Source organism: Gallus gallus, chromosome 4 (genome assembly GCF_016699485.2).
Source record: "Gallus gallus isolate bGalGal1 chromosome 4, bGalGal1.mat.broiler.GRCg7b, whole genome shotgun sequence".
Lineage (NCBI taxonomy): Eukaryota > Metazoa > Chordata > Aves > Galliformes > Phasianidae > Gallus > Gallus gallus.
This window is the reverse complement of record NC_052535.1, coordinates 44,045,583-44,070,648: the sequence shown is the minus strand read 5'-3', so window position 1 is coordinate 44,070,648 and position 25,066 is coordinate 44,045,583. Positions and strand designations below refer to the sequence as shown.

The window sequence follows — 25,066 nt, the reverse complement described above, 5'->3', positions numbered from 1 at the left end:
CTTGTGCAAAACCTTTGTCATGGTCCCACACCACATCCTCATCTGTAAATTAGAGAGAGATGGATTTGAAAGCTGGACTGTTTGGTGGATAAGGAATTTGAATGGTTGCAGCCAGAAGGTTGTTATCAATGGCAGAGACTGGTGACAAATGATATCCCCTGGGGTCTATCTTGGGGCCTGTGCTCTTCTCCATTTTTATCAGTGATGGAGACAGTGGGATTGCGTGTACCCTCAGTAAGTTTGCTGATGACACCAAGCTATGTGGGGCAGCTGACACAGTAAAAGACGGGGATGCTATCCAGAGGGACCTGGACGTACTCAGATTGTAGGCAGGTGAGAATCTAATGAGCTTTGACAGGGCCAAGTGCATGGTGTTGCAGTTGGACTGAGGCGACCCCAGATATGAGAACTCCTTGAGAGCAGCCCTGTGGAGAAGGGCCTGGGGGGTCCTGATGGGTGAAAAGCTGGACATGAGACAGCTGTGTGCTGTTGTGGCCCAGAAGGACAACTGAGCTGCATCGAAAGTGAGGTGGCCATCAGGAAGAGGTAGGTGATTGTATGCCTCTCTACTCTGACCTTGTGAGGCCCCACCTGGAGTGCAGCGTCCTTGCCTGGGGCCCCTAGATGTAGAGCTGTTGGAGTGGGTACAGAGGAGGGCTACAAAGATGACCAGAGGGCTAGAGCACCTCTGCTATGAGGAGAGGTTGAGGGAACTGGGATTGTTTAGCTTGGAGAAGAGATGGTACTGGGGAGCTTAACAAGCAGGAGGGAGACCGATTTTTTAATTTTTATTTTATTTTTTGTTTTTACGTGATCCGATAGAGGTATGACGGGGGGAATGGCTTTAAACCTACCCTGAAAGACGGTAGGTTTAGTTTAGATGTTAAGATTATTATTATTATTTACTCAGAATGGGTGGTGAGGCAGTAGAACAGGCTGCCCAGAGGAGCTTTGGATGCCCTATCCCTGGAGACATTCAAGGCCAGGTGGGATGGGCTCCGGCTGCCAGATCTAGTGGGCAGGAACCCTGCCCATGTCAGTGGGGATTGGAACTGTATGAACTTTTTAAGGTTCCCACCAGCCTAAGCCATTATATGATGGTTGTAGGGAGCAAAAAAAAAAAAAAAAAAAAAAAGCTGATTTCAATTCTGAAGTCTGGCTAATATATTTTCTCTAATATATTTTCTTTTTTTTTTTCTTTTTACTGATAAGAACTTGTAAAAATAACGCTGAAATATATGCAAATAGCAATGAAGTATTATGCAAGTAAAATGTGCGTACTTTTGCAATATTTCCATTTGTTTGCAAGGTTTGTTTCAACATTCTAATTTAACTGCTTTATTTTTAATGCATTTCAGTCAGCCAATAAATACAGTATATATACATATTAGAGTGGAGGAGTTTACGGACAGAATTTTCTTATTAAAGTTTGTCAACAAAGTCCTTGAAAATGAGCTGACAACTATAATCAGAGCTGTATAATCAGATGTGTAAAGTACCATTATAGCACATTGCACCATCAATTACATGTCATGCGTTCTGCCAGATATTAAGTGTTCTCACCTTTGTTATTAGTAATAGAGGCAGACACTGGGTATGTGAGAGACAGTCAGTGTAATGCATGGAAAATCTACTGGAGATGTGATTTTGCTAATGGTTTTGAAGCCTACTTTGTCTCTTCTCTCTTCCTAAGCTATAACTTTTCATGGAATGCCCAGTTTTTCATAGTGAAAACGCACACTGTGAAGTGCATGCTTTGTCAGAATAATATGTTCTGAAAGTAATTTATAATGTAAGGTCTTATCAGCAAGCTTTACTACATTTATACATGTATTTCCCATTTTCCTCTGATCCTTAGTAAATAATGTGGAAGAAGTGGAATGAAGCAAGACTTGTCTTTAATGTCTTCTCCATGAACTGTATTTTTAAATTGTTGTTTTCCACAGTATTTTCTGTCATCATATAGAGACTGTGTAGCCAAAGTTTGGCTAAATCCTAGCTTTGGATATTTTTAAGCAACCTCTCAGGACAAAAATTGATCATATGTAAAAAAAAAAAAATAATAAAAACAGTAGAAAGGTCAACTAAAGAACAGTGATAGGCACTTATGACATCAGAGGTTCTAGTCAGAAAGGAATGGAAAAAGGATAGGGGAAAGGAGAAGAGAAAAGAATGGAGGCTAATAGCCTCTCAACTGACTTGCAAAGAGCAAAAGAAATTAAAATCATGGAACAGAGAAAACTCCAACCTCAGGAGCCACTGATTTCCAGCTTCCTTCTCAATGTTGCACATAGAACACAGAATGTCTTTCCAGTAAAACGTTTAAGCACTTGCTCCAGGATTTGATGTGGAGTGTACTAGAACTAATTCATGTGAAAATTAGTGGGTTGTTGTCATCTGGCTTGAAAGCATGATTGGTCCTAAAAGTATTAGAATTGCACTTGTGAAAGATGTGTTACTTTGAGATAACAGAGAATTATTTAGTATCCTTTTTTTTTTGTTGTTAATGTAAGATTACGTTTGGGAATAACAAGCTTGGTGGCAGTAACTGTGGTCTCAAATAAGGTTACTAAAAAAAGAAAGAGCTCTTCTGGAGTGCATTTTTTATCTTTTTTTTTTTTTTCCCTATATCTTGTCATAAATTATAAGTAGGTGTTGAATTCTGGATTTCCGTTGCATTTCAAGGTTTGAAATAATGTTAAGTGTGTCCTACACTACAAGCCAATTCACATTTTAAGAAAGAGGAAGTAATTTGGGACAGAAAGTAGGGACAGAGTCAGCACATTTTGTGAAACTACACAAAATCTGGACAAAATAGGAAATGTTGCTGGACAACTGTTATGTTTACAAAAGCAGTTGCATTCAATTCTTAAAAACTTATAAACTCTTTTTAACAGTTCTAAATAATCTAGTGTTTTTACTATATGTAATACTCACTCTTCTATTCAACCAGAATTTAAGATTTACTTTGGTGTTCGTGGGAACAATAAATTTTGACTGTAGTACAAAAATCAAGTCATTCTACAAGCTCCGTACAGTTATGTTCTTCTAAGCAGTTTGACACAGACTAATTTGCCTCAGTTCAAAAATGCATGCCTTTTGTAGTCTTACAGTGAATATGCCAAGAAGAGGTCATAGAGCTGGCATACTGTATACTTGTGTATGTATGTATATATGTGTATATATTTCTTTTTGAGGAATATATATTTGTATATATATATATATACCCTCACCAGAAGGGGATTTCATAAGCACATTTTTTTTCAATCATGTATGATCTCTGTTCTGCTCTATGCAATGGCTTCAACCAGGTCATTTTGAATTTTAGTACTTATTTTTCTGATGATCTAGGCCTGTAAATCAGATAACTAAAACAGCAACAGACAACATTTTGTCTACAGATGGCTTCACAGTTTTTAGGAAATCATCAGAAGGTGTTAGGTACCAGGTCCGTTTCCTATTCTGTCAGCCCTCCATCTGCTGGATGTAGATACTAGATGCTAGATGAACAAACAGTCTACCTCTCTGCATCCTTTGTGTAATGGGCTGGCATTGAACTCTGTGACTGGATATACAAGTACCCTCCTAGTTTTGACCTCCCAAGTCACATATTCCCATCACTTGTCATTTCCTACATTGTTTCACCAGTGTACTTCCACTCAAAGGCTCTTAGGAAACAGCTTCGTAGGAATGAGGCTACTCACACCATTCTCTTTTCACATCTTGAGAGAGAGATGATAGCAGGCAGCCAGTAGCTGTTTGTTCAGGGGGGAGGTTCATCTGTGACCCACTTGTTGAGATCCTATGTTGCATCCTGCAAGGAGAGCAGGAATGATGGAACACAAGATGTTCTGTGGTACCAACTTGTTGAAAACAGTGCTCAAGATCCTGCTTACTGCATGTCTTAGATCAGAGATGCCTCTTTCCAGAGAGGCAAGGAAAGGAATAAAGTCCTGAATGTATGTTTCTGAGGCTGAGCTTGACTGAAAATCTCTAAGGATGAAGTGGTTTGTCATGACACTGTGGTTAGCTAGGCTTTAGTGAAAACTTCTTTTCTAACCCACAACGCTTTGACATGTAAAATGAGTTTGGAATCTGCATTTTCTCTCGCGTCTGTACTTATGAGAATGAGTTCTCTGAGTCTGTCTTACCGAGGCATTTCTCATGGATTTGGTACCTGGAAAGGAAATGCATGCTACCCCAAGCCGTTTTTTACTCTTCTTGATGTTTGCAAGACAAGGAGCAGTTTTGGTTTGGATGGGCTAGTTCAGAACTAGTTACTTTACTCAGGTGCATTTATTTGATAGCTTATGAAAGCTAATTGGGTGTTTCATCACTGAAAAACTGATAGAATCACTGAGTTGAGATAATTTTTTATTTTCTTAATAGTGGAGTTTGGTAAAGAATCTTTAAATTCAAATTCTCTAGTTTCATATTTCTGATCTTGCATGTACATTTTATTTAAACTGTGTTTCTTCTACCAACAAAGCAGTAGTTTTGTAGTATATACATAAGGTCATTTAGCAGCTAGACTTTTATAGAGCGTACCTCTATATTTCATGTCTCATACTGCCATCTAAGGGCCACAAAGGCTGAGAAGGTGACTAAAGTTTCTTTAACAGTTTCTGATTATCACTCTTCCCTTTGGAAAGTCAACAATTCATGGGCAAGAGGGTGGGCAAGGAATCCTGGCAATCACAGCAGTCTCTTAGTGCTAAGTATTGTTTCAATGGAGGGCATGGATGAATCTTCTAGGAATCTGGAGTAAATGAAAAATCAGAATGTAAATCTGAGCTGTAGTCTTTTAGGAAAACATCAGTGCAATGAGTCTGTGTAAAAGTGAGTAAATAAGAAAGTGATATTTATTGGATTTGAGACTCCTCTTCAAATAATGTTGTCAAGCATGTTTGTACAGTCATAGAATGGTTTGGGTTGGAAGAGACCTTAAGGACCATCTAGTTCCAGCCAGTCTGCTAAGGACAGGGACATCTTGCCCTAGATAGATCGGGTTGCTTAAAGCCCCAGCTGACATTCAGCACCTCCAGGGATGGGGTTTCCACAACTTTTCTAGGCAATCTGTTCCAGTGCCTCACCACTCTCAATGTGAAGAGTTTCTTCCTGATGTCTAGCCTAAACCTAAACCTACCCTCTTTTAGTTTCAAGTCATTGTACCTTGCCCTTAGTCCTGAAGAATTTCAGCTGAAACTCTTAATAGAGCAGGAGTGTACAGTTCAGAATCTCAAAGGTACCAAAGTACTTGACTTATAATAATACAAAGATTAGTACATATAATGAGAAATTATTCAACGTGGTTATCCTTAAAATGATACAAAATCAGATGAACTATTTTTTTTTTTCCAGATTTTGCTTTCATCCTTTTTGTATTTCTGGGTGTTTCCATTTTTTGAGACTTTTGGAAAATTGTCCAAAAGTTACTGTTAAATATTAAATAGCATGAGTTTAAGCGTTCAAAATTTTATCAGTAAAATTTTTGTTTCCAGGGAAAAAAAAATGCTTTTTTTTTTGTTTTTAATCTGAAAACTGTACTTTTATAGGCTTAATTCCACAGCTCCTTTCTCACATAGATGTTTTAAACTACAAGTATGATAAGGTTTCAGTATTGCTGATAGAGTGCTGTGTCGACATTGACAGACTGAAGTAGTTGTTGTAATGAGGACCCCTTTGTGCAAAACTCTATTTTACAATATATGAGTTGTTTTTCAGGCTAGTTACCAGCAAACTTTGTGTAATAGAGAGTAATTAATCTTGCATGTTACTTTGACAGGCTCATGCAAGCAAAGACCTGGAAGAGCAGTTGCGATCTGTGTCCAGTGTGGATGAACTCATGACAGTACTTTACCCAGAATACTGGAAAATGTTCAAATGTCAGTTGAGGAAAGGAGATTGGCAACACAACAGGGAACACTCCAGCTCTGACACAAGATCAGATGATTCATTGAAATTTGCTGCAGCACATTATAATGCAGAGATCCTGAAAAGTAAGTGCAAGATATAAAATAGGTTGTAATATGCGATAAATTAAAACCCAGAGGCTTGTCAGTTATGTCAATGATATGCTAAAGCTAATCATCATCAATAAGCCACCCTCAAACACAGTACTTCTCCACAGAAGTACTTTTGGTACTTCATTCCCAGGAAGGTATAGATTGTTTTGTCAGCTTAGTAAACACTTTTGTCTTTAGGTATTAGAAATCCTAATTTGTAGAGACTGTAAAGATTTTGGAAAAAGCAAAGAGAGCACTTAACAGTTCAATTCAGTGAAATGATTTTGCTCACTTTCTGCAAAGAGCTCACTTTCTGCAAAATCATGGCTGTTAATATTTTCTCTGACACGTTATTGGTGTAGGAGATGAAATAATTCACTTGTAATAAATACTTCTATAGCCCCCTGATATTTCACATGGCCTGATTAAAAATATAATTAGCTCACAATTGAGAGGAGAAAGGAACACAGGATTTATAGCAATCGTTTTTGACTTGATGCTGGAAATCATGGACCTTTGCAGCGCCCATTTTCTGTCAATTACCTATCAACAACTGGCTCCATGAGAGAATAAAGGGACTGTACAACTGCAATTCTCATGGCTATTTAGCATAAGGTTATATTTGGCAAAGGCTCTATGACACTATATGAAAAGTTTGCCTAAATTTGCATTGATAAATCTGGGCATAAATATCGCCTTTCAGCTTAATTCTTGTTAATTTATAGAGATGTGCAATACTTCCCTAGAGTTCATTCAGGGTGGGACTCACCTCAAGCAAAAAAGAAAGGACAAGTACCAGCTTCAGCTGTTGCTTCTGTGTATCTGTACAACTTTGTTAGGTTCCCACTGAACATCGCTGTGACTTTGCATCTGCTCCACGGCACATTCCTGTGAAGAAGAAATTAGCTCAAAGTTAATGCTGAACAACATGCATTTCATTGAGTAAAGGATGAGACTCTTGCAATATGTATTCTGGTTCTAAGCATGAAAAGCCTCCTATTGATTTTTCTGTAAGAGAGTATTGTTTTTAAACAGCTGCCTTATAACATCAAAAATTCCCTGTAACTTGGCAGGTATTGATACTGAATGGAGAAAAACTCAGTGCATGCCACGTGAAGTGTGTGTGGATGTGGGGAAAGAGTTTGGAGCAACTACAAACACCTTCTTTAAACCCCCGTGTGTATCCATCTACAGATGTGGAGGTTGCTGCAATAGTGAAGGACTCCAGTGTATGAATATCAGCACAAATTACATCAGCAAGACAGTAAGTTCTCACTCTTACTATAGTCCAAGTGTGCCTTGCAAATCCATTTATGATCATGCATATTTACATCTTACTTATTGCCACTATGAAGAAGGTAAATAAATAAATGCCAGAATACTTAGGAAAAACAGCTGGAAAAACTAATGGGTGGAAAAAAAAATTACTTAACATTCTCTTTTGCCAAATATACTTCGTTTAAAAATATATAAAATTATGATGTCCATTTCTCATTTATGGGATTATTCAAGAAAGTTAATTCTATCCTTTTTATTATTCTTTTTCTTTTTTTTTCTTTTGTTTTGCATTTACTATTTGCCTGCTGTATGAGGCACGTAATGTCTGGAAAACTAGCCTGCAGTTTTGTTAGTGAAGAGTGTACTAGGACATGTGCAGACAGGATTCATGTTGCAGAGAGAGCCTTTTTGGAGCCAAGCTTTGCTATATTATGAGATATTAGTGTAATGTAGCTTTCTGTTGTGTTTTCGTGTAACTTCCTTGGACTAGATCAGGGCTAGTGAGCAGGTAGGAATGTGGGCATTATGCACTGAACTTCTCTTGAAGGAAACACATCATCTTAAGTCGGGTAAAAATAGTCACTTCACAATGTTTGTGACGGTATTTTGCTCTTGTTACAGTATTCGGTAGAGTTTTGTGGTGGTGGTTGAGAGCTTATTCCTCTTCTTTCTGATTTTTCTGAAGAAAGCTTATTTATTGTAAATCTTGCTTCATTTTCCAACCAGATACTTAAAGCTGGATACCGTAGTATGTATTTATAAAACATATATACAACTGCATAGACAACTGCTAGGTAGGAAATGTCATGTCCCTATCATGAAAATTAGTGCTCTGAACCTTCTTGAAAGGGGATTAAAAAAAGAAAATTACAGAAAAAAAAATTATTCATTTTAATAAATCTTGTGTGTTCACTTCTCACCCAACCTGTCAATCTGAAATGCTGTATTTCAGCATTTAAAAAATAATTTTTAATCCCAAGTGTAAGCTAGGGCTAAACAGCCACGTAGCACAGGGATAATATAACTCAAATAGCTTGAACGAGGAAAGTTACAATACTGATAACTTTCAGCTCCACAGTTATTTCCCCAGATGCTGTCCTAATTCTAGTTGCTTGAAAGATGCAAATATATTTTTCTCACATTAGGAACCAACAAATATGACCTTCTATTATTATTCAGTTTATATAATGTTTAACTTACTGCAAGAAAGGATGATTTAGTTAGAGAAAATTGTTACATTTAGCAAAGGTTTTCTGGTCTTGGAGTACAGGGTAAGTTTTGGGTAAATAATCCCTTTCTGTTCATCTTTCTTTTCATATCTTTTGAGTGAAGTCATTAGTCATTTTGTTGCTTAGCGTAAAATGTTTAGACTAGTACTGAGTTTCTTTTTTAAGTTCTTGATGTCATTGATGGTGATACAGGAGTAATTAAGGAATTGAAAGGCTCTGTAAAGGAAAATGTTACAGGACTTATCATAAGAAAGATGCAATGGTATTATTTTGTTTTCTTACCTATTCTGCAAAATAATAGTGGTAATAATCCCTGTGTTTTCTATCTTCTGTTTTCCAATTTTATCTGGTTCTTGATGGAATGAATTTAAAACAAAACAAAACAAAAAGCCAACAACCTCATAAAGGAAGAGAGCTATAGCTGTATCTCTTCACCTGTCATCATCTCAAATTTAATAAAGTTATATGACCACAGACACTGGGTACTCCGTCAGATGAGCATTAGGAGGAAAAAAGTACTGGATTCAAGACTCTTCTGTGGAATTCAAGTGCCCTGCACACCTATTTTCTCTACTATTTCTTTCTGTTTCCTGAATTAAATGAGAACAAATACTTAGTAGCCAGGCGTTTTCTGTTTATTCATTAGTCACTATTTTTTTTACCCTTATTTTGGTGTGTGAATTCCAGAAGACAAGCCTCACACTGTTCACCCTGCTGAAAAATAATTTAATCTGAAGCAAATTTTTCAGCTGGAGGTCTTACTGTGGACGCAAACCATAGCATCGGTTCCAGACATTAAAATCTAAAGAAAGTAAATATCAGCTTTCATCAAAATTAGTCATAAAGAGAAGAGCTCAGTACAGAAAATACTTTTATGGGGAGCAAATGGTTGATTGGAAGGATAATGGACTAGATCAGATGTTCCCAGATTGGCTTGTGAAACCCTGTGGTGGTCCAGAGAGAAGTCAACGGTTCTTTAGATCTGGCACTAGTTCAAATGTTTCTTCTTTCTAGCTACTTAGCTTTATTAGGAGAAAAAAATAGAAAAAATATTCAGCTCTGTTTTTAATACCAATGTTTTCAACAAAATTTGTGGGTTTTTTAGTTGCTAAAGACAGTTTTCAAAACCCAATCATGATTCTGTAACAATTTCTTAAATAAGATGTGGTACAAGCAAGCTCTATGACAACATTTGAGGATCACCCCAGTCAAACCTGTAAAGTGAAGTAGATCTTTTTTTCTCCTTTATCCATGATGCTGCAATAGTGCAGTTTAGCACAGGTTCGTTGTATGTCTTGTCAAATAAAGGTCCACGAGGAAGATGATTGGGTGAGTCATTTTCAGGTTTTGATTTTTTTTTTTTCCTAAATTGTTACTGATCAAATATTCATTCTCATTTTCCATGACAAGTGAGTAATTCAACAATTACAAAGATTGGAACTACCTGGGGCAAATGTAGCCTGTCCCTCAGCTATACATCTAGTATGCCCCACCTATAAGTTCTTGTTTGTAGGGTGAAGGGAATCAATGAGTGGATGTCAAAAAACCATCTCATTCCATTCTTCTTGGCTGGCAGAATGGAAGTTTTTTGGCTTCGTTCAGACCATGTCATGTAAAGGTCCTAAATCTTTTTTCATAGTTAGAGTAGTAGTTACACAAGGGAAAACATCTTTCCAAAGAGTTTGAAATGAGATTTAGAGGAGCTTTTCTCACAGGAAAAAAGCTAGCAGCTTAAAATTGTTTGCCATATTTGAATGTACATACTGTTCCTTTATACAGCTTGGAGATGTATGTAACACAAGAATTTTCAGTTGTTTTGAACTTTACCATTTATGTCTTTTCCCATGCATTTTTCTATGTTAGACTAATGATCATAGTGATAGAGTAACTACTATTAATAGTGGATGATAAATTGATATACATCTCTAATGTTTTCTGTTAAAATTTCTTTAAAAAAATCCGAGGTGATTCAAATACAAGAAGATATAATAAGGGGTGATAGTACATTAACATACATGAAATATATGATTTTAGATAAGCTACCTGATATCAGACATAAGGCTTGAAATACGGTTCTTGGTATTTTTTTTCAAAGAAGATAGTAACATATATAATGATAATACATGATTTTTCACATAACCTAATTTCATTCTTTCCAGAATAGTAATGCTTAGTGTTTTTAAATTAAACAGCCCTATATCCTTAGCTTGAAAATCTCTTTAGACACTGCTCTTTCTAAGACAGGCTATGTTTGGCTGGCCTTACTGATGCTTTAGCAAATGCAAAGATCACAAGTGATGGAAACTGAGTCAATCAATTTAAGGGAAATCTGCCAAAACAAACCACGGCCCATCAGAAAAACATAATGTAGTCAATGTAAATCTGGGAAAAAACTAGTACCTCCCCTACAAAGAAAGGCTGGGATATCTGGGGGTGCTCAGCCTGGAGAAGAGAAGGCTCTGGGGAGACTTCATTGAAGGTTTCCAGTACTTGAAGGGAGCTTACAAACAGGAGGGAGAATGACTTCTTATATGGTCTGATGCTAATAGGACCAAGGCAAATGGCTTTAAACTAAAAGAGGGGAAATTTACCCCATCCCTGGAGGTGTCCAAGGCCAGGTTGGATGGGGCTCTGGGCAGCCTGAGCTGGTGGGTGGCAACCCTGCCCACAGCAGTGGGATTGGGGTTGGGTGAGCTCTAAGGTCCCTTCCAATTCTGTAATCTAGACTGATAAACTTCTCTCATCTTAATATGAAAATAAGTTTTTATTATTTTATATTTCATAAATGACTGATAAATTCATGTATGCTGATACAGTTGCACGTATGATGATCATGATGAATAAATCCATTTAGCTACTGAAGCAATGAAATATACTTTGCATAGAAATCAAGGCTTTTTTATTTTTATTTTTTTCTGGAAAGTATGTCATGAGCTCCTGTTAATCTGAAGGGAATCATCAGTGCAGTGAATCAAAAATACATACCTTCCTAACAATCAGTGAGGATGATTATATGTGAATTTTGCTTTGAATGGAATGCTGATAGTTTTTTTGATCAAGAGTAGGAGAGTCCTCTCCACTGCTGGATTTATTTATTTTTTTTTACAATTAAAATCACTCTGAGTTTTAGTTTGCCCCACCCTTATTTCTGTAACTCCAGCTCTGTAAATGAATGAAGAAGGAATTCCACCACTGTGGGAGTTGGAAGCAGCCAGCCACATGGCAGTATGTGTGGGATGCAGTTCTAGCCAGGAAGGTCTTGCAAGGGTAGCTGAAGGAGCACCCTTCAGGCTGGCAAGGAGAGGGACTGTTGCGCTTGGCATCACAGTAATTGCAGACTGTGGAGTGCCAAAGGTCAAGATGGCTTGGATGGAACAAGTCAGAGCTACCTTTGCCTCGTCTCCTCTGGCTGTGTTTCTCACCTAAGAAGTACAGCATAGAGCATATATTTCTTTGTCTTTTGGGATTTAAAAAATAATTTAAATATAAAAGAATTAAAGTTCAGGGAAAAAGTGGGTTTTAATAGCATTCATGCTTCAAGAAGGGATCTAATAATTCTCTTGCCACTGTATTAGTCTGAAAAGTTTTGTAATTGTGTACCTCTCTGTACCAAGAGGCAGAAAGTACCAGCAAGAGAAGCTGACATTCAGGTCTGTAGGATATGTTGCCTTTTAGTTTTGGCTGGTGCAGTGGTATGAAGGTTAAGTATTAATTAAGCCAAAAATACACCTGATTACAGGCTGTGTTTGAGTTAGAGAAATTACAGGTCTCCTCAACTCCTCTGAACAACAACAACAACAAAAAAAAATCAGACTTTCCAAGCCTTTTGAAGTACAAATTGTGTTTGTATTTCAGTGTCGTGCCTTGCAAACAGTATATGTTTTAATATTATACATATTCTAAAATTAAGATATGAGTTCAAGATGAATAGATATTTCTTGCTGACATTGAAGGGTTTATGAAATATATTAGCTGGTGAAATATCTACTTGAATGTTTTTGCTAAAAATCAGTACTGTGGAGAATAAAAAGTGATTAAATACCCAGAGCTTTATAAAAATAACTATGGACTATAACAATGGACCCTAAAGTCCGTAGTCCAAATATATGACGAAAAACAAACATTTCTTCATTTTTTCAGATGAGTATTTCAGTTTTGGTTAGGTTGAAAGATTTATGGTGGGCAGATATTATATTCAAAGTATTACCTGTAGATTTGTGATGTGTATGTTCATTTATGATAGAGGTTTTCATTTTCTCTTTCTGTTCCTCTTCTTCATTTATTGTTGTGCTCAGAAAAAAAATTGGACAGAAAATGAATCTTGTAAAGTGATCTTTGGATTCTATGTTTTTATGAGTACAAAATGATATCTGTAAAAGTCAGAAAGGCAATAGAAATTAGCATAAATATAGTACATAAACATTTTACTTTCCTATAAATTTAAATATAACTTTGAAAATAACTTTGAAAATGTCTTTTAGTCACCACTAGTGAATTCAGCTGACCTCATTTTTGTGGTCAAAATTTAAAGATTCTTCTTTGTTTTAAAATGTCAAGATTTCTCAGTCTGAGCTATTGGGATTTTGGTTCAAGAAGCTGTAAATACAGTAATCTTTAGTTCTTTCTATGTGTTACTGTTGTTGGTTGTTTTCCATTTGTTTTCTGACCTTAATGCAGTGTTGGCAGCACACAGGTATGGAACAGCATGGGCAAATTGAGTCTATTAGGATCATTTCATATACTTTAATTTGCTGTTTCATGTACTATAATTATTATTTTTCTCAAAACTGAGCAATAAAGACTCTCCACCTTGAAACAACCTGACCTAATACCAACTATTATTACATCTCTTGTTCTTTTGGAGATAGAATGCCATTGTTTGCAGTCTTTCATCCTGAATGTCCATCTTTATTATTGGCTCCCTAAGAACAGACCTGATAGAAATGTCTTTCACCTTACTGCCTGTAGTATTAATTAGTCCAATTTTTTATTTGAAGCTGAGAAGGAGGGGAAGATTTGGGTCTTTGAGCATATAGGTGAAATCAGTCCTTTACTGAATGGGGGCATCAGACCAGAATACCAGATAATTTCTCTCCAGGAGGAGGTACCTGCAGGGAGAGTAGACAACCAGAAGTACTGCCAGAAAAGAAGGCAGGGTAAACCAGCTTCATACGCAGATGTTATGGTGCCTTTCTCATACAAAATTCTTTCTAGATCTTGATATTTGGTAGGTAGATGTTACGAAATATGCCCTGTTGTGAAAAAGATTTTGAAATTACTGTTCGGAAGAAGAGTAGCAAGAAATAAATTAGAGATGCTGACAAAACACAGAAGGTCAGATCTTACATAACCTGAAATGGTTTCTTGAGATGGTTATTCAAACCCAACTTGTGCATATTCACTTTCACTTAAACAGCTTTATTGGATTTAGAGATGCTGCTAGCGCAGCTCAGACCAGAATATTGGTTATTTTTCAGTATGAATGTTATTTCAGAATACCAAAGATTATTTAAGCAGAATTATTCTGTGTATATAATACATGTTCTGTAACAGTCTGCTTTTCAATGACGTATTTCTTGTGAAATCCCTTATTGATATTTGTCTTTCTCTCTAGATAAACATATCTCCTTTTTTTTTCATTATGCATCAGAATATAGTCTCCTAGTAGTATATGCAGACACACTAAAAGGTGAAGGAAGAACAAGTCAACAAATCCAATCCCATTGTTTTGCTGTCATTTCCACTGAGGAAAACAGATCTGGTTTTATTGTTTTCAAAAATGCTAGTCTGTGTATCATCTTCAGCAGTTTCCAGAAATGAGGACCAGAAGAATAATACAAGAAGTATAACAGTGTAATATAATCTCTAAGATATATAGCTATCTTTGTTTTATTGACTCTATTTGTGTACAATAGCTTCTAGAGGGTGCTGTAAAATACGTTGCTTTTAACAGAATTTAGTAGAATAAATTGAGATTGATCAATAAGAATAAGGAAGCTGGTTTACCTTTCCATTACTTAGTGACGTTTTTTTTGTGGTGTACCAATGAATGGTAATACTTGTTAGCAACATTCATCTCTAAAGTGATACCTTTCACATTTTAAATGGATGGATAAATGTAGATGAAACAATGATAAACATGAATTCACATCTTCAGCTCACGCTCTGGGAGTGTTAGATTTTTTAGTGAAATTTGTATTAGTGTATTCCTGAAGCCCAACAAGTGCTTGGGGATTGTAGCTGGCATCCTACACTGACCACTCCAGTGGTCTGGAGTCTGTTAGCTTTTGCAGTGTGGCAAAACAACATACTCCAAGAACAGTGGAAGAGCAAAGCATGTCCTTTTATTCCAAATAGCTATAGATTGTTCCATGCAAATAGTCATGCATGGAACTATTCAGTTTTCCATCAGCCGTGGTCCCTGCTGTCATGTTTTCTACTAGAAAGAATAATAATAATCTTTTGAGACTCTGGGTTTTTTCATTGTGGAGTTCTTGTTGTGTGTTTCCTTCCAAAACTTCAGCTATTAAGTTTTATCAGTTCTCCCTGTAGGGGGTTTTTGCTTCTGCTTTGGAGTGGCAAATTCATAATGTCATGAGAGCATAGAGAGCTGCATACTCATTGTCCTGCCCTTTAGTTCATATGAAGAAGAATAATTTTTTTACAGGATACTTAATGCAGTATTAAGCCACCTTCTTTTGTAGATTTGTAGACGGCCAAGAGGACTTTACAGTTGTACTGTCCTTCTAAATACAACTTTCTGAAAGAAAAAAAAAAAGAAGAAAACAAGATGGTATTCTTGAAAAGGTGATTTTGCCATCTGATTTGAGATCAAGATTTTAGAACAAAGGTAGCCAAAGACTACTTACTCAAATGTGTACTGTATGAAGAAGTGAAAACTATTTTTTTTCATAAACATGGTCCTTCAGTCTCTTTAACAGCAGCAACTACCCTTTCCCTGATTTCCTATTCAACTTGGGCATTATAGCCAAACCTGGGATGGCCCTCAAATAGGTTGATATTTTTTCAAGAGCAGTGAATAAGTACTTAAATTTATTTTCATATTAAAATGATACCTCTATGTTACAACTGCTGCTCTTTTTGGATGAGAGATGTTGATAAGAATGCTTTTTGTGAGTAATTTAAAAGAACTTTTATAACAGTATAGAAACATAGAATGGCTTGGGTTAGGGGGGATCTTAAAGATCGCCTAGTCCCAACTCCATGCCATGGACAGGGTTGCCACCCACTAGATCAGGCCTAGGATCCCATCCAACCTGGCCTTGAATATGCCTCCAGGATATCCACATCCACATCATCCACAGACTCTCCAGTCAACTTGTTACAGTGCCCACACCACTCTCTGAGTAAAAAATTTATTCCTAACATCTAACCTAAATCTCCCCTCTCTTATATTAAATCTATCCCCCCCCCTCATTCTATCATAATCAGACTGTGTAAAAAGTCAGTCCCTCTCCTGCTTGTAAGCTCCATTGAATTACTGGAAGGCTGCAGTGAGGTCTCCTTGTCGCCTTCTCTTTTCCGAACAAAACAAGCCCAAAAAGTCAAGGATCCAATATTTGTTTGTAAGCCAAAAAGGAGTATAATAATAACAAATAGTTGGTAGAAAGTCCCTTTACAGAATTCTCTGTTGAACTTAATGAAAACCCTGGAGTTTTGTGCAGTTAAATATTATCACAGAGGGAAAAATTGATTTGCCATAAATTTTTTTAGTACCAGACTTTAAATTACATGAATGGAATTACGCCTTTATTCATTAATCATCCAGGAGCAAAATTTTAAGAAGGGTATTTTACAATTGCAGCAGGAATCCAAATGTTAATATTCTTTGAAATGTCTCTCTAAAAAGAGGAATTTTTTCCATGGTAGTTCCATAGAAGGGTTGTTTTTCTCTACTGGCACAATGAGGATGGGGGATTTGTTTGGTTTTCCCTTCTACAGAACCAAAGATTAATTTTCATTTTGACATGATATTGGAAAAAAAAAAACTTTAATATAAAGGATGTAGTAGTTCTTGCAGTAAAGCTAATAGCATTTTAATCCTCTGTAACAGAGTATAATGCAAATAATTCTACTGACTCAGTTATTTTATGATGACACTCCCAAATTTAAACTTTTAAAAAATTCAGTCACTAAATACTGCCAAAATTCATTTTGTTAAATATATATTTGTCATAGTAGACAATGCTTTACAAAGTTTAGGTTTAAGCTGTATAATTTAGGTATGGCAATAATATGATCTTTATACGAGCTGTACAAGCACACTCATACCTTGCGGGTACTTGATGAGTACATGCCACACTGCTGCACCTGCATGCCTGTCAGCACCCAGGCTCACTTGTGTAATTCTGTGCAAGATTTTGTGTTCGAGATATCTTGTAGATGTGCTTTGCTTTTTGAGTCATTTAAAATTATAGTTGGGTTGGGTTTTTTTTCAGTTACTTTAGCATGCAGCCTGTCTGCCATACTATAAAAGTTATGGATTATAAACAAGACTTTGACCTAAAAGTATGTCCTAACTTCTCAGTAGAGTACTGAGATTTGAGTCTTGAAGTGAAATCTCTTCAATTTCTTAAATTAGGTGTTCTGAATTAAATACTGAAATGAGTATCAAAGTTTTTGTGTTATCTCATGTTTAGGTTTTCCATGAGATACCATTGAAGTCATGTTTTTTCACTTATTAAACTACATTTCCCACTAAAGTTGGGGTTTTATTAATTAACATACGTGAATATTTAGAAGCTGATTATTTCTTAATGTCATGGAAAAATATTCAAGATACATTTCATTAGATGACCATCTAATTTTCATTTATATCAGTACCGGAAAGAAAAAAATATATTTTATGATGCGTCTCAACATTTGTTCATCCAAAAATGTTTTATCTAAATCCAACGTACTGCTGTTATGAACAAGCTCTGTAAATTTTGCAACCAATGTATTACACTGTAGTTTTTCCCTTTTAAAAGTTATTCTTGTTTTCCAACTTTCCAAAGCATATTCCAAGTACTATGTTTTGAATATTAAAAAAACCTGCCAATTTGAAGTTATTTCCTCTGGAAGAATGAGTTCTTCATACATTTTTCTTAAAAACTTCAGTAATTTTGATTTGAATGGAATAGTATGCAAATAGGCATGTAATAGGAGTTAACCTTTAAAATATTAAATTTTATTCTTCTTTATGTAATAATGATTTAGCAGTTCAATTAAATATTTCACTGAATTATACTGTAGAAGAAAAAACAAAGATTAAATTCCCAGTGTCTGTGCCTGTATACATATCATTGTATTATCTTCAGTTGTACTGTTACTAGACTATAAACAAGTTCTTTTCTTCTCTTTGCTTTCCCTTCTGTAGTTGTTTGAGATTACAGTGCCTCTCTCTCATGGCCCCAAACCCGTAACTGTCAGTTTTGCCAATCACACGTCCTGCCGATGCATGTCTAAGTTGGATGTTTACAGACAAGTTCATTCTATCATAAGACGTTCCTTGCCAGCAACACAAACCCAGTAAGTATGAGACTTGTCTTTCCTTTCACGTTATAAGAAAAGCCTATGTAATTAAATATAAATTATTTCTGGAAGCTTTCACAGTTAGGATAGATAAACATGTATACATCAGTAGTAGCAAAACACATTTTGCAAAGGGGCTGATATTGTTTTACAGCAAAAGACTGTTACTAAAGTAATTAGCTCAGTACCTTTCTGACCAGTGTGCAAACTAGGGATAGGTCAGTAGAAAATTAAAAGTAATGAGTTGGTTTCCTTGCTTTTCTCACTGGAAACAGCTGAAGTGAAATTAAGGTTTTAAAGTAAATAACAAAAATCACTTGTAATAATAATAATAAAGGAAAACTATCCAAAAACAGTTATCTTTACAGATAAGGAGTAGATAATATTTCTCCCTCAAACTGTATTTTCCTTTTAAAATAAAACAGAAACAGCCAAAAAGTCCTATGCTGTTAAAACAAAAATCCTGCCAGAAGCAAAAACAGAGCAGAGTGGGAAGAGGAAATAGTGTTAATGGGTAGTCCATAGAACTGACATATAGATAGATTTGTTCAGTTAGTCCATAGGCATGGTGATTTTGACAGGAGTATTTTAGCACATGAAGCACTCATTTCCATCATGTTAGAGGACCGAGTGTTTGATTTCTTGATGTATAAATATTAAGTAGATGATATTTAGATAACAGTCTGACGGGTCTTTATAGAAGACCAGTGACTAAAAGCTAACCTGGGATTAATTATATATATATAATTAATATATATTATATATAATATTATACATATATAATATATAAATATATATATATTTTAATAGGGTGAATAAACAGTTTAAAATGCCCATAGAAAGGAACAAGGTCTTCCTCTTCGCTTGTTTTCATTCAGTTAAAGTCTGGATGTTTCTGATGTGTTCAAGCTAACTACAGATTGTATTCTGTTTGAATTCAACTTGTTGAAATGGTTCATCAAAATGTGGATTGTGAATAGTAGATTAGAAGAGCATTAGGGAGTAAATCTAGTAGTGGTTTAATTAATTGGATAATTAACAGATTATAAAAACTCAAAATCTAAGAGTCAATAATAAAGTCAAATTACACTGACTGTTGGCAGCTTCTCAGTGTTGCCATGCTGAGAGCAGCTGTAATTATCATGGTAAGGCTTTATTCTAGCCAGGAAACAGCTACTTGTTGTTAAAGAGAAGCATGTAGATGCCAGACTACTCACTGTCCTATAATGCTTGATTAGAATGTACACAGGCCTTGTTTATTCTTAAGCACTGTTTTTACTTTCATTTCCAGAATCTTGAAGCAAATAAGCTGGTTTTGTTTGTTTGTTTTTAATATGTTTTTTTAAAAGAAGTCATAGCTTTTAAACTAAAAGCAATTTATTGTGTTGCTGATGGGTGTCTGAATGCTTTCCAGAATCCCACTGCGTATTTTAGTGGAGGTGGAGGTTTTTGCCTCGTGTATACCACTCATGTTACAGGGGCAGATCTGTATGTATGATGTACTCATTTTAACAGAGATGTGGTAATGATCTTATGAATTATTGAAAAGAAAATCCTGAGAACATAAACTTTGTTTTTAGGGTAGTAACACTTAGGATCTAGTAGTCTGGACTGTGTCATAATGCATGTTAGAAAGAAGAGAAAAATTACTTGCAAGACAGAATGTAATTAGTTGACCTTTTTTCTATGAAATATGCTTTCTGAACAACTTGATCATGTGAACTAAGGCCCACATCTTTACCTGTTCTTCTACTTTGTTTTATTTATTTCCTTTTAATAAGTAAGTGGTAGCTACTTGTACAGCTGAGGCATGTCAGTTCATGCTAACTGGCATTTCAGAATACCTTCTGGATTAATGGCTTCTTAAGCTGTATCCTTCTCTGCTTATTTAGAATTTCATCAAGATTTGCAACTCAGAAAATTGACACTTTGTTTTAGAATTTTGGTGATTTTACAGGGAGTAGAGGCTAGAAGTGAAGCAGGAGAGTAGTGCCTGGTCTTCAGTACACATCATAAAGGTCCAGTTCTCTCTTTTTTCATGGTAGCGTAAGTAAAGTAGTTGCTTAGAGAGTTAACATGTGCCTGTTTTATGTATATTGTAGACGCTACATGTTTCTCTCTCTTGTGTGTCACGTATGACTTAGCGTGCTATTTTATGTTGAAAATGTGAAAAGTAGTAGTGAATTTTTTTGGAAAGTTTTTTGTCTGATTTTTTTTAAGCCCTCTTGAACTTTCCTGAAATAAGTCATTTTAATGTTTCAACCATATTCTGTAGTAGATTTCTTTCCTAGAAGCCAGAGAAGAACTTGTAAGCAAGCAGTTTTGTCCCTTTTGCTGGTCATCTCCAATCCTGATGTTCAAGTTCTTGGCTTTCTTATCAATATTGTTTTGCGCACATAGTGTTTTCCCACACTGTCACACTGGTTACCTTATTTAGTAAGTTGTAAACATTTGGTATGGCCAAGCTGCTCCAGGTGCAAGTTGTTGTGTGTGTATTCAGCTTTTAAACAGAATACCATTATAGGCCTGTAAATTCTCTGTGCCATTTTTCAAGCTGGATCAGGAGACAGGCAAAAGGAGGTGTGCCAAGCAAGGGAGCAAGGATGATCTCATTAGTGGAGTGAAATCAGGAAACACCAGCTTGGTAAAGCATGAGGTGGTGCAGAGTGATGTTGAACTACAGAAAAAGAGCTGTTTTAATGTGGTGAAGGGGAGTGGTATCCTTGAATGATAATCATGGAAGAATGTCCTAGCACCTGCATTTTTCAATGAGTGAGTAATGCTGCTTCTGTCATGGAAAGGAGAAAGTGCCTAAAATGGATTATGTGCGTGTTCGTTTAACAGATGAGAATTTTAGAAATACTACAGAAATAATGAATAGATTACACAGCTTGGATACATGAAGTTAGGCATGACTCATTAGAAGTTATAATGGTAACTGTAGTGATGAAGAAATTATAAGCAAGGAAGATCAGATAATACTTATTCACATATTCCTTATGTGCTGAACTTACCCATTGAGTTTCACATCCTTTAAGAGCTGCTGATAGGACTTTTTATTATCTTTGGCTGCGAAACTCCAGCAAGTACAGAAAACTAAATGTTAAATGGTTTATTTTCTCTCATGTCTAACGCTGACTTCACTACTGCTGAGGTCCAAATCTTTAGAGTCAAGAAAGATGTCTGTGATTTGAGTGGCTGATAAGAAATAGTCAGTTAATGGCACAACTTTCATGTGAAGAAGGGAAGCTGATAATTAGATTACATTTTGAAAATTTGAGTTTGGACTACAACATTGATTCAGAAATTCCTGTCACTCGTTTTATGCCTGTATGTAAGAGAACACTTTTGTACTGCCAAAAGCAACGTAGAAAATTTTGTCTGCTATCACCTACGTGGTATCTCATTTACAAATATCTTTATACTGATTAATTGATACGTAAGATTTACACTGAAGGGTTAGAAAGCACTCGTATTGGTTTTTGGAAGTCAGAGCTAAATCTTGAAAGGTAAGATGGTATCTTCAGCAAATGGTTGAATGTTTCTGTACTGGGGGAGAACCTTGACTAGTTACTGATGTGATAGGAGTTGAAAGTAAGATTATGAAAGGCTTTTGTAATGGAGGGAAACAAATGAAAACAGCACCTAAAATCAATTTTTCGTTATTATGGCAATAAACCAGCAGTATATTTCATTCAATAGGTGTCATGTGGCAAACAGGACCTGTCCAAAAAATCACATCTGGAATAATCAAATTTGCAGATGCTTGGCACAGCATGATTTTGGTTTCTCTTCTCACCTTGGAGATTCTGGTAAGTAGTTTTGCTTAGAGGATTAAATGTAGTTCCATATTTTGATTTGCCTAAAGAAGAAATTATAAGTTTTGGTTAAATGGTTATTTGTCTTTATTTGTAGTATTACAGACCATTGCTGGTCTTTTGATTTATACTTGTTCCTGAAATACCTCGAGAAGTATGAATTGGATGTTGTTTTTTCACGTAAAAATAGAAGAGTAGGAGAAGACAAAATTCTGATAATTGTGCAACTTCTCTGTTGCATTTCCAGACACGTCTGAAGGATTCCATATTTGTGGGCCCAACAAAGAGCTGGATGAAGAAACCTGTCAGTGTGTCTGCAAAGGAGATGTGCGGCCCTCAAGCTGTGGCTCTCACAAAGAATTAGACAGGGCATCATGTCAGTGCATGTGCAAAAACAAACTGCTCCCCACTTCCTGTGGGCCCAACAAAGAATTTGATGAAGAAAAGTGCCAGTGTGTATGTAAAAAGACCTGTCCCAAACATCATCCGCTAAATCCTGCAAAATGCATCTGTGAATGTATAGAATCTCCCAATAAATGTTTCTTAAAAGGAAAAAGATTTCATCACCAGACGTGCAGGTAAGAATTCAGTCTTTAGCCCTTTTAGTGTATCTAAGGTATAAAATTTGGGGTTGTGTTGTTAGCTGCTTTATTGAATCATTTTGTAGCCATAAATAAATTGTAAGGCTCTCTTAAGTTCATTGTTACCTTCCATATCTTTTATTGTCCCAAAAATAAGCTGTTAAGCTGATCACAGGTATCTGTGCGTCACTTACATAGAGTGAAGTAGCACAAAGCAGTGTTACTCTCTCAGTTACAAAGAACACACTGGTGATATAATCCAGGATTATTAGCACTGAAAACACTGAACAAGATGAGACTAGTTAATAAATGCCATTATTGCAGCCTTCCTCATTCCTTATTGCTTTCTTCATAGTTCATTCATTGAACTAACCTGAAGTAATGTAACTGTAATCCAGACCTTGTATCATAAGCAAATTATTGCAAACTGGTAACTTGGTATCCAAACCAAGCATGCAGCATATTAACTTACCTGCAGCAATGACAAGATTAACCTCAAGCCTGAAACGGCCTTAATAGAGTATACTGTAGTGGTTTTGAACTGAAGTTAGCAACAGATCATAACATCTGTCTTTCACAAACAGGCACCCACTTAAATACAGGTTTCAAGTATAACTGTGTTGAAATTTGAAGCTTATACTTTTCTCTTTTGACTCATTGCCAGTGTCTGGGGGAAAAAAAAAACCAAACCCACAAACAAAAAACAACAACCAGGCTTGTACTTTGTCTCCATTATACACTAGAAAGTATTTAGCATTGTTATTGTAAGGTTACTTTAGGTCACGTTCTCATTTTAATAGAATAAAAAAATAAAAAAGGAAAAGGAAGAGGAGTTCAGGGACAACCACAGATACTATCTTTGTATAAGTCCTGTTCTTCAGTCAAGGAAAAATTCTCCCCCTTTTTAGGTATGTGTGCTTTAATGCTTTTTGTTGTTGAACTTATTTTAATCTAAAAGGGGCTATTTTTTTTTGAAGTTTGTCTTAAGCATTTAGTCACTGATCTTACTTCAGAATACATGTAGATGTAATATGAAGTACAGATATAGCACTACTGAAATCAGAGAGTAGGTGAAGGAGTTTGCTACCTGAAGGAAGTATGTTCTCATTTTCAAGATCGGAGTTATGGGGTGACGTAAACATACATACCATAAACAGGGTAATGCAGGCCCACTGCGTTAGTAAAGAAGGTAAGAAACAGTTCTGGATAGGAAAATGGCAGACTCATCTATTAATCAATTCTGGATTGCCACCTCAAACTTGACAGGATAGAGTATGGTAAGCTGATAGTGAACCAATTTAAAAGTAGAAAAATATTACTCTATCATCTTCAAAATTAGAGGGAAAAACACACAAGGTTTGAATGGAGCTACCACCAGGCAATACTTTAAAAATATTCTTGAGAATCTCTTGGAATAAATCTATCTACAATAATATTGCATTGTATTTGTGAAGAATAGGCCAATTGAAAGTGGTTGCAAGAATGAATATGAAGGATGTGTATTCATGGAAATACATGCACATGAATTTATATTGCTGGTTAATAACAAATATCATGTTGTATTAATGCTCACTCTTTACTTTTTCAGTTGTTACAGACCGCCATGTACAGTCCGAACAAAACGCTGTGATGCTGGATTTTATTTTAGTGAAGAAGTGTGCCGCTGTGTACCCACATATTGGAAAAGACCACTGATGAATTAGCGAAGAAAGCACTACTTGCTATTTTGGTGTACATTTTTTCCATTAGAACAAAAGAACAACAGAAACTTTGCAAATACTTGGAATTAAATGTTCACCAGAGACCCTGTGGGGCTTTCAGAGACAAACACATTGTGCTTTTCTCAAAACGTGGAAAGCAAATGTAGAAAATAACTGGGGTTCATGTTTTATAAAGAACTCAGTAAGGACTTATTTTCTGCCAATGACCAAACAGCCTAGGTTCTACTTCTTGTGATTTTTTTAAAGAGATAATGACTATATAATTTATTTCCACTAAAACCATTGTGCAGCCTTTGTTTATAGCAGTAACAATTGTTAAAGCTCACTGTGATCAATATTTTTATATCATGCAAAGTATGTTTAAAATAAAATGGAAATTGTATTATATAATGATGAGAATGTTTGATCCATCTGCCTATGGAAGGGAACTACAACTCACCTACATTACCAGAGCCCTAAAAAAGGAGAGAAAGAGGTTAAGAGCAAGCACTTTTATAAGAGGAAAACCTCAGATGTTTCCTTGGAGCTGTTGTATATAGCATTTGAAATATAAAGAGTTAATATTTCATAATCCAGTGATATTTCTGTCTTTGGGATGAAACCAGCAAAGCAAGTACAGTTAGTAATTAATGAAAAATTGCGGATCTTACATATACCTTGTACAACTATAAGGTCCACAGCAACTAGTTGTGTTCCAAAATGTACATTTCTTGTTGTCCTGGTTTTATCAGTATTCCATATCATGCCATCATGCAGCAAGCCAGTTGGTACTGGAGCACAGTGCTGGGGAGCTATGATTCCTGGGTCCTGTGGTCCTGTCAGTCTCAACTATTTTCACGTGAGTTCTGGCTTTCTGGGAGGAAGATACACTGAGAAGAGAACAGACTACGCTTCCTGACT

At 35.9% G+C, this 25,066-nt stretch overlaps 1 protein-coding gene across 1 annotated transcript in view; it reads left to right on the top strand.

Moving 5' to 3' along the window:
• VEGFC (vascular endothelial growth factor C) overlaps window positions 1-24,553 on the top strand; it is a 68,574-nt gene extending 44,021 nt beyond the window's left edge. Inside the window, exons 2-7 of the mRNA XM_420532.6 lie at window positions 5,786-5,999; window positions 7,079-7,269; window positions 17,892-18,043; window positions 21,749-21,858; window positions 22,112-22,442; window positions 24,034-24,553. Of these exons, the coding sequence (XP_420532.3) occupies window positions 5,786-5,999; window positions 7,079-7,269; window positions 17,892-18,043; window positions 21,749-21,858; window positions 22,112-22,442; window positions 24,034-24,148 (1,113 nt within the window). The 3' untranslated portion in view covers window positions 24,149-24,553. The remainder of the gene's footprint in view (window positions 1-5,785; window positions 6,000-7,078; window positions 7,270-17,891; window positions 18,044-21,748; window positions 21,859-22,111; window positions 22,443-24,033) is intronic.
• The last annotated feature ends 513 nt before the right edge of the window (window positions 24,554-25,066 follow it).